This window comes from Morchella sextelata (assembly GCF_020137385.1).
Source record: "Morchella sextelata strain SCLS chromosome Unknown scls_6, whole genome shotgun sequence".
In the NCBI taxonomy this organism is placed as follows: domain Eukaryota; kingdom Fungi; phylum Ascomycota; class Pezizomycetes; order Pezizales; family Morchellaceae; genus Morchella; species Morchella sextelata.
The window spans coordinates 2,238,990-2,249,861 of record NW_025408621.1 but is presented as its reverse complement, the minus strand read 5'-3'; the positions used below and the strand labels follow the sequence as shown (position 1 = coordinate 2,249,861).

At 45.4% G+C, this 10,872-nt stretch overlaps 1 protein-coding gene across 1 annotated transcript; it reads right to left on the bottom strand.

Annotated features, from left to right (window-relative positions):
• Window positions 1-5,349: 5,349 nt before the first annotated feature.
• On the bottom strand, window positions 5,350-5,568 carry H6S33_011685 (uncharacterized protein; the record flags this gene model as incomplete). The annotated part of the gene is made up of 2 exons (XM_044843074.1): window positions 5,350-5,448; window positions 5,513-5,568. Coding segments are annotated over 2 exons (155 nt in total), but the record flags the coding sequence as incomplete, so codon positions are not given.
• Between the last annotated feature and the right edge of the window lie 5,304 nt (window positions 5,569-10,872).

Below are 10,872 nucleotides of genomic sequence, written 5' to 3'. Positions count from 1 at the left end.
CCTCCCCTGTGGGGTGATTTTGCAGAGTCAACTGCCTGCACCTACATCCCGTAAGGGGTGATTTCTCATGGAATTTTCTGCTTATACTTTCTGTGCGGGAGGATTTTGCAGAGTCAACTGCGTGTACCTGGCTATCGTACGGACCGATTTTGCAGGGGTAGAGTTGTCAAATACCTCCTGTACAGGGTGATTTTTCAGGGAATTTTTTTTGCACACCTCCCATACGGGAAGATTTTGCAGACTCAACTTCCTACATGTAGCTCTCGTACAGAGCTATTTTGCGGGTAAATTTCTGCGTCTACCTCCCGCACGGTAGAATTTCACAGAGGCAGAGTTGTCAAATACCTCACTTGCAGTAGGATTTTGCTTAGGCAAAGTTGTCAAACCATTGGTCTTAATGGTTGAGACTAGCCATAGAGCCAATCGAACATAAGTGTTAGATACCTGCTTGAGCTAGTATTAGCTCAAACAGGGAGGCTCCGAATTTGACAGTTTCATCTTTCAAAAGCATACTCATTATTCCTATTATAATTGGTTCACATACAACTAACTTCAAGTATTATCTAGAGTACATGCAGCCGGCACGAGTAGTATCACGTGAATGCCTCTTCGAAATTATCGCTGTCATTCTTTAGAACCGCCAAGGCTTTATCAAGGAGATTTTCCGGTAGCCACATTCCCATTACGGCCCTCACTCCCGTTTTTGAGACACTGGCTGCGCTTCGGAAGTTGTCGGCATGTATCTCGGTAGAAATCATCTTGAGCTGTTCCATTCTTGTAAATGGCGTACCCCTTGGTACGTTCACAGATCCCCAGAATTTCCAGCAGTCTACCCATGTTCTTTTTGTGTTCTAAAGAGTAAAACAGGAAACAGTCAGTAAATCACATAAACATAATACACGTGTTACACATATTAACTATAGTAATCCTCACCTATAATCTTTTTGAACTCCTTTGATGTGCATATCTTATCCGAATATCTGTCTACTTGTTCTGGATCGCTATACATCAAACACTTAACAATGAAAATAAAATACTATTCGTCTTTGACTGCACCTGCTTTTCTACCAAACTCGAGCTTTTTATCCTGAAGTCTTATGTCATTGTACTCAATTCCGACAGGAGGTGGGCTACAACGAGATAAGATAAAACCTATCAGTAGGAAGAGGTTGTGCTGGGGGGTATTGAGCTGTAAGACACCTGCCCTGTGCCAGACAAAATTGGCTATATTCTGCTTACTCCCCCCGAAGCGGTGGGTCTTGTTGCCGGATATTTGTTTTCCGGATATCTCGTACTATGCTATGAAGCTTTTCATTCCAAAAACGTAATCAGCAGGTAACTTTTGAAGAGGTATCGCCAGGGGGAAAGCCACCATCTTCCTCGCTTGTTTTGCAAAGACACTCTGCAGTGAAGTGCGAAATTCTGCGCTGTTCTTGTAAAGTGTTATCGTGCCTTTTTTCGATACAGGGCTCAAGAGGCTATTGCCGTAGTTGGTGGTATCTATGCCGGTATAGTCCATAACGTGAGTGAACCGTCTCCTACTTATCGAACCGTTACATGGACCCGGTAAGATTCGGACCGACTCCTTTTTCAGCGCCTCAATGAGCGTGCTCTCCCATGCACGTTGAGTGATGGAGTACCTCCCTATAGTTATTGTCTCGATAATGGCATCCAGCCAATACATGCTGGGCTTGACAAAGCTCTTCCGCTGGATTGAATTTAGGCAGCCTGGCTTATCCACCGCATAATCCGGTAGGTCAGCCTACAGCAAAACCAATTGCGCCACCTCTGACTACTGTAAAACATCGGTTTATGCCTTTGTGAATTGACATGAACATCCAATCGAGAGTTCCTCAAAGGAACACTGATAGAAATCCTTTATCAACGGCTTGAAAACACTACAGTGTATGGTCAAAGTTAATTGGCTCCCATCATCATCACCACGACCAGCGGAATATACATACTGTTGATATAGCGGATAGTCAGACACAGCGTAATGCTTTAGCAAAATCTCTCTTTTGCGAGAATACTCTGATACAAGAGCGGACTGCTCCCTTGAAGATTGCTCCATGGAAGAAGAGGAAGTAGCGTAAGCGGATGAGATTGATGCGAGGTGGGCATGCTCCTAACGAAGAGCCTGTGTTAATATGTTCACTAGCTCAGATACCATAAAACACCTAATGGTTTTCGTTCCTTATATCTCACAGAAATTTTTGTCACATAGAATGGATGGTAATAGAACAGTTATCGATCTAGTAGACTAAGATCCAGCAAGAGCGGAGTAGTGTAACAGAAACATTTCAATTGTCTGATGTATGAGTACACATAGGGCCCGGTTACATACTGAGAGTTATTGTTAGAAGCCAGTTGCACAATGATATGTAAGTACCGGCAGTATAGTTAGCTACCATCTGTTAGAGTAACTACATTCTGGGCACTAGGAAGGGGATCTATTCATGGCAGCAATAACTAATGAGTCTTTATCTTACCAGTGACTAGAATGCTGGCCAGAGTGAAGCACTGATTGTCCGGTGATCCTCTGTATTCTCTGAGTATTGCAAGTCCACCGGTAGTGGCAGAGACTGTACCAGGGAAGTCTACAATAAGCGAAAGCTCCACAGGAATGATTAAGCTTACACATTAGTGGCAGCTCATTCATGCAGGCCCTGGTTGTGTGGCGACTAAGGCTGCAGGTATTACAAAAGCTTTGACTAAGATTGGTTGCCTTGAGTATCGGAAACATCTGCTGGCGCTTAGAGAAAAGCGGGTAGCAATTTTATGGTTTTCCGGATCAAAGAAAGGCTTCACCGAAACTTAGTAAGGAGTTAGGAGTAGAGAATAGAAGTCTTCAGAGTATAAGTACTCAGGTTTATTCTCGCCCTTCAGTGCTATTCTCTCCAGTCTTCATCAGAAAAAATCAAGTTCTTATCGGTGACATATCCCTTAAAGGTTATTGTGTTCTAGCGATAGTATCTTTGAATAATCTGCATCCTGATTGTATATCTTCCACGGCCATCTCTATTCTATCCAATTCTATTTTTTCTTAGAAAAAACCCCCGTTATACTTCCTTTGTGACATCTGAAGTATCTGGGAAAGTGGTAAAGTCGAAAGAAACCAGCATATTAAATGCATCAGCTTCTTCGAGTGCGGAGAGGCCAGAGTGGTCGGGAATCCAAGAGAGATCTAGTTGTGTGTGAAATGCAGTACCTGATGCGACGTTGAGGTTGCTAGATGTAGCGGACTTCTCTTTGTCTCTGAAAGCTTTGAGTTTCCAGCAGTCTTTATGCGTTTGGCCTTTTGCGAATTCGCCGTTCTTGGTGCATCATGTGCATGTGAGATCCTTTTTGTCTTTTTTATTATTCCGTGCCTTGCCGACTTTGTTGTTTCCATGTCCTGGATTTCCTCACCTAATGTTGTAGGCTTCTCCACCCGCTTGTCCATCGTTATTGCGCCGTGTGTCCAAATCCAACCGCTTTTTATAGACGTCATCAAAAGTGACGTTGGGCTTGGTTTGCAGGTTGTCAACGACTGATTCGAGGGATTCGTGCCGGAGTGAGAGGAGTAGGAATGATACCTTAGCTTCTGAGACTGATGCGAGTTGGTGGAGGTGGTAACCGAGTGGGTTTTTGATTTTCTCTGTAGAGTTACTAGTTCTAGTGAGGAGGGATGACCAAAGAGTATTGAACTGGGTTAGATATTCCTTGATGCCTTTGTCAGGCGTATACTATAGGGTTATAACGTTGGCAAGAAGCGAGTGGAAGGAAGATACAGTTTTCCGATCAAATCTGTCCTCAAGTTGAGTCCAGAGGTGGTGAGCGGTATCGGCCGGAGTGAGTGTGAGAATGACTTCAAATTTGATGTTGGATTGAAGGAAGACGACAGCGAGGTTATCTTTCTTGTCCCATTCACTGATTTCTTCGGTATTGTCTGTGGTTTCTTCTTCGTCCTCTTCTGCTGGTGTTGCTGCTGCTGCACCTTCTGCTGGTTGTTCTGCAAGTGGTGCCGCTGTAACCGTGGTGGTGAACGCAGGACGCTTACTCATACCATTGAGTAGATTCCACAAATCGTCAACTTTTAACATTCGATAAGCGAGGTCCCTCCAAACAGTGTAATGGCCTTGGCCAGACAGCTTGCATGGTAAAGCGGGAATTTTTACACTGTTGTTCGACATGTTTTTAAAGTGAAATAATAGAGTGTACTTTGATAGTAAAAATGGTTTGGAGTGTTTTAAGCGTAGATGGTCTCCGGGCTCATAACCTAGACAAAGTGTATGTAGAGAAGTGTAGTAATTGAGCGTGTTATTCCAACTAAGTAGAGAAGGGGGAATGCCCCATATTTATACTAAAGAAAGGTAACACAAAACATAGTAAATCATAGCCGTATGAGTAATAGAAAGACATGACTAATAAATACCAAAGAGATAATGAGTCAGAACCCGTGACTCATAATGACAAATGAGAATCCTCCAATACTATGAAATGTGCTGAGCGTACTATTTCAAGAGATGTGTGTTAGAATTCCATTTGGAGTGGAAAGTAGACCTTCTTATATGATCTCATCTCTCCCCTCTGAGGTTTTAATGTGGGCCTTCAGAATTTGCAATTGTGATCATTTCCGCAGACAACAACATTCTGCGAAGACCAGTCCACACGATACATTAGCTTGTAAAAATCCAGAAAGTAAAACCTCTGGTGTCAAGTTGCAAGAAAAAGTATAATCAGGCCAGGCACCAAGCCGGCATGTGGCTTGAACCGTGCCTCCAGGACGTAAACAAGGAAATTCTTTTTCTGTGGCGGCTAGTTATCTCCATTGTAATTGGGTAGTAGCCGTTGTTTCTTGCGCTGAAACATTCTCAAATTTGCCAAGAGGCACCAATGTCTTGATTCTGTGGCTGTGAAATATTCGGGTCTCAGATCCACAAACTTGACCCTGCGAGGAAACAAAACTCTATTTACGCCAAGAAGACCTTACATCTGCCTGCAAGAAATAAGGTTTTGACAAATCGATAATTCTAAATGCCACAGCTTTTGTTCGTTGTGGAATTACCCCACTATTTCTTTATGCATGTGATTTAGCGCCCAAGCCCGAGGTATTTGCAAAATACATTAATTACTTACCGGCAAAGGCAAATAAAAAAACTTCACAAACTCTAAATCCATAGCGATGGCTTCCACGTCCAGGGGAAAATAAAGAGTTGTATCTCAGACCGGCTACATCTATCTGATCTGGACCTACTCAACGGCTTTCTCCGCTGGATGCCGCTGAGAAAAGGCTTGTTTTTGCCTACGAGAGTCGCCTTGAGATCTAGACTGATTCATCTGGACCTGAGCTGCCTGGGACGACAGTACCGGAAGCCAGACTTCTTGTCCCCAGTGCATAGTTCGAAAGCCTTTGAAACCTTATAGTGGGATGAGATTCTATTGAACCTTCGTTTCCTGGCGCACGACCTGAGCCAATGAGGGATATGTGTACTTTAGGTCAGAGTTTGAACATTAAAGGATTTTCACTTACTCCGAGTCTATTTCAACCGAATTGTTATCGTGATATCCATTTTTGTATGTGTGCATATTCGAATCCCGTGGATATTTTGCAAGAGGGGGCAGCATGGAGCATATTTTTCCCCCAAACCCCTCACCCGTGTCAAGTTAAAGCAACTCATAATGTCTTTGATTGTGTGATTTGGTTGATCCAAAGCTTTTGCACGCCAGGAAAACCTTTAATCACTGCGATATGCGAATATGTGATGTCTCAGATCATGGGTTACAAAAGAACACGAGGTGATATGGTGCCAAGTTGGGGGAGAGAAATGCATTATTATGCTTATAAGAGATATCCGGGACACTTCGGAAGAACCTACCGCATGGCACATGTTTATCGAACGGCTTCGTTATGGAGGCGCTTGCAATTGCTCAATACTTGTACACAAATATGGACATTCGTGCAAAGTAAAGGTTAGCAAAGGCGGGAGTGCTAACCAGCAGAGGAAAGGAGGGAAAGGGGAGCGCTGAGCACCAAAGCTCTTTCACAAAGGGGGTTAAGAGTTTACTGTACGTATAGAGCGAAGATACCGAACCCATCAAAATCAGACCCTAGGGCAGACGGAAAATGGGCCCATAAAAACTGAGAAAACATTATCTGAGCGGCCTATGGACGCAGTATCTGCTCCGCATTCCCACCAAGAATACTTGTTCTGTGCTGGGTGACTGCCGTTGCCGTTGCCAGTTGCGACATATTTCTCGAGAGTACCTGTTTCAAACACACGCATAAATTAGATTCAATGACCTTCAGCCCACAATTCTGTTGTGGCGGCCTTACCTATATCTGACTAGTTGGCATTATGAAAATCAAAGTTGATTAACTAGCCTATATATCCTTCCCGTTCTTTGAGACATTGTCTCAGGTCTATCCAAGACATGTCCAGCAGCTTCTATCGGTTGAGAGCTGCAGGTACATACAAAATTTCGATACACGTCCCTCTTGAGATGCTTGTCTTTCCCCACGGCTTTAACTAAGTTCTCCGGTACTAATTTCCTCTCCGCTTCTCGGCGCGAGTACACACTCGGTGTAGATATCAAACATCAGACATGCGAGGTAGGTTTCTTCCCTGGCTTACAATCAGGTACAGGCGCTGAGCATTAACGTATATTGCTGAAAGGGTTTGGATACCAGGAACCCATATTCAGGAAACTTTGACTGATCCGGATACAGCCCATGAAATATGGAGAAGAATTTTGAGAGCCTTGAGAAAATATGAGACCCCAGTAAATACAGTCACCTGACTGCCTCCGAAAATCTCTCATGAGCACGCAATTCCGTGAGATTGGATTTTTAGCTAGGCAGCGTCTTTAGAAAGCCTTGTTTCCAACCTCTGTATCTAGATGTAGCACCTCAGGTATAGATTTCAATTAAGGTCCGATCCGCCCCGTCTCACCACACCAAGCTAGCGAGAGGGACGTTGGCCCAAGCACTAAGACCAGCCTTCTCAGACATGTTCCAGCCTGAACCTTAGTGGTTTGCTTGAGTACTATCACTCAAGGTGTAATGACGGATTACACCCAAAAGAGAACATTAGAGAAACCAGGTTCTTTCCCATTGGCCAAAGCACCCCTGTGCATGAGTGACAGTACTTAATCTGGTGTTAAGCTTCAATCGCTACTAGTGTTGAGCTGTCACAGGGTCTTTCAAGCCAGAACTCTGTAAATGTTATTCCCACCCTACTAAATAGATAGTCTAGTACATACCTGTACTTTGTTCACTATTCGAACGGGAGTACCTGCAAAGATCCTTGGCGGTATAGAGAACAAGCTCATGCCCGCTTCCCCGCGGCATCTTGAATATATCAAGGGCGAAAATTAGTCCCTTTGTGCGGACAGAGCTGGCTCCAAATTCTACTTGCATGATTGATTGATGGGAGGATCGGTGCCAATCAGGTTACCGGAATTTGGAGCTGGAGTCTTTGGCGCAAAGGGCCTATTATGTCTCAGGTTTTGTCTTTTCTAGTCTCACACTGAAGTCTTGTGGGGAGGGGCTGTTTTTCCATACCCGAACGAGATAGTCCCATCAAAGAGCTTCAAGGTAGAACTTAGGATCGATCTACGACGGCCATCAGATCTGTGATTATAGCCAAATATTAGAGATGTAACGAACAGGCAATAGGTTTTCAGTACCTCCGTTTATGAATTAATGAGATCGTGGGTACATAGCTAAGATATGAGGCAGTTAGCGTGGGTCTTGCATCTCTCACTCTACTTCTTATTTGAAGTGGAATGAACACAACGAGTGGTCGTACTTGTTTCAAGGCGGCATTGAAGCTATTGGCGGCCTTAAGCTTGGGAACAGGACTTGATGTGATCGAACCAATTTTAGTCAGGCCTCATCTCGTCTCTCCTCAATTCATTCCCATATTCAAACCTCGAGCCTTTTACCAAATTCTCTGCCTCAGTATTGGTGTTTTTGCGAAGTCTGCCCCACAAAAGCGGGACTGGGGTGTTCCCGATGATGCAAGATGCTGTTGGAATCGTTAGAACCATGTATCATTATTCGGACCTCTCAATACTTACAGAATGCTCTCTCGAAATCCAATCCAGTAAAAGGCCGGTTAATTTCGTCAAATCTCGAGGCCTTCGTTCTCACACCCAAATGAATTTTTTTCGGTGGCTACAGGGCTCGCCCCAGGACACAAGCTGAGATATTTCCGGCTTGAGCTATGCGCCAAGACTCACGTGCACCACTGCGCAGCACGCCGGCTTTCATACCATCTCCTTCCTTCACAGCAAGTAAACAAGCCAGACGAATAAACCCCTCACCGCTAGCGGTGAGTTACCTTCCCTTTAGACCTGTGTCCTACATCAGACCTGTGTCGAGCCTTTCTGTGCGAAAGAGACTATCTGCGCTTGGCTTCATGCAATATCGATTCGACCACCCACAGTCACGCCTTCACAACCCAACAGCCCCTTAGCGAGACCCCAGAATGAGTACTGAAGACTGCGCGGATTTCTCTATTGCCCACGCCGTGTGCCGCATCACGAGCACGACCATCCCCGTACGGTGAGGCCACAAAAACGTCCCGGGCGACGACAGTTCAGACGCGGCGTGTGTATGAAACTGCCAGCCCAACCCCCCAAAACCGAACCCACCACCGAATTACCGTAGTTTCACCGGTTGCTGGTGGCACGAGGGGGTTGGCGCGAGACCATGGCGTGTCTGTGTGGATCCATTAATGAGTTAACAGAAGGGAGGCGTGCCGGCAGAGGAACAGATGTACATAGATGCCGCACCAAAGAAGGGTCGATCGCAAGAGTGTTGTGATTGATGGATGCGGCGTCAGCTAGTATATATAGTCGGAAGTACAAAGACCGAGACGTCGTAGGCCGGAGACTGCAGGGTGAGATGTGCACTGCGGTGTGAGGTTGCGTCCTTGCAGATTGGAGGCTCTGAGGCTCTGAGGCTCTGCCAGGGTGCGGGTGCGGGTGCGGGTGCGGGTGCGGCTGCGGGGTTCGTTTATCTAATCTCAGATAAGCGAGAGGATCTGTCGGGAGTGATGACATCATCCCGCGTCACACACAGAACATGGGTGCGGCTCAACAACAACACAACCACAATCTACACTTTACAACCACAACTACAGAACCAGACTCTTACCACCGGCACCTGCTCCACCACCATGGCCACGATCCAGCAACACAGTAAGACAAACAACACCCATCAATCTACAATTCGGCCGATGACTAGTACTCCGGGTGATGCGTCATGACGCGAGTGAGAGCCGGTGAATCAACCGAGTGACCCGCTACGACGCTATCGGATGTTTCCGCGGTGTTCCGTCCGCTCAAAGAAAAACACCCGCGCCGGAACGTTAACAAAATCACCATATCCTCTCCCCGCGGAACTCCTATCAGGTTCTAAAGTTAGCCTAGGCTACTGCCATCCCGGTGTTCCACATCAATACATGTAGCTACAGACCTCCCCCGACGATCTACCCTATGCAGCTCTAAGACGTCAAATAGAATATACCCCATCGCAACCGTCGGCAGACTAGCTACATGCAGTTATCGGCCGCAGAATCTGACCACTCGGTCCGGACCTAGGGGTTAATGCGAATCTGTAGTTAGCTTCAACGAAACAGGTACATATCTTGTGAATTCTAAAAGGGAGAGAATGGGCACGCTCTCCCTTGGATCGGTGGTGTCCCATCTAGGGTTTTGCATTTGTTTTGTTTTCTTTGATGCGATATACCCCTCTGTCCTGTGGGGTTAATTCTGTTTGCGCGTGCATACATGTACTTAGTTATACGTAAGATCTACTGTATCGTTATCTCAACACAAATTTTCCTATATAGCTAGAATCAAATCCCTACTACATGACAAACCACCAGGTGAGCCAGTAACTGCATGTGGCATCAGACACCAGCTTTAGCAAAGTCACAATTGAAGGTATGTTGACAGTTCTTTTTGATATCAATCATGTAGCGGAAACAGGCTCATCTAAGCCACATGGAGCCCCAAATTCTGCATCGAACTACATGTAACCTTACGATCGACAGATGTAGAGAAAGCAATTGTATCCCTTTACGTAGTAGAACTTGCAGATTCCGGGACTTTGCCACTGGAAGGGCCTGAGATAGGAAGCCGCGGCATCGGCAAGTTTCACGGCCGTGCCAAGAGATATACCCGGTTCCGGTCAGCTTCACGGTGTTTACTTTGTCCATAGAATGTACATGTTTTCTTCTCAATCATGCCCGTTGGAATCATGTGGTGCCTATCGGCCCTTCAAGGGACATTCTAAATAAGTACATGTAGTTGGTTTTTTTCTGTCGCTCAATTTGTTCTACTATTTTGTTGGCTTGTAGGACGTATTTAAAGGGACCATGGCGGCTCTCGGAATCAAGATCAAGTGATTCTAAGCCCAATCATCATGTAGTGTACTCGACGAGTCGGCTCAAGCCGAACCTTGCCCATAGCTTGAGCCAACCTGTCTCGTAGAAGGTTGGGCTCGTGCTCGTGGGAAAGATCTCAAGCTCTCAAGCTAGGCTCAAGCCGAAATGATGAGTTGATTTCTGAGAAGATAAGTCCCATTATGCTTAATTGCGGGTACTCTTGTACGTATCAAAGTCAAAAATCAGAAGAAACGTCTGATTAGAGCTATTTCCACTGCCCAAAGTTACTCCCCTCAGGCCGGATATCTAACAATAGTAACGTACACATAGCCCAAGCTATATCTCAAGTCGATCGAGCCATCGATATAGCTGCTGCATACATGTATGTAGCGTTAAAACAGGTGTCACATGATTACGGTAGCTAGAGTGAGGTTAGTAAGCAAGGATAAGCGAGTTATAAGAACGGTTACAGTGGCCATGCATATGTATATACATC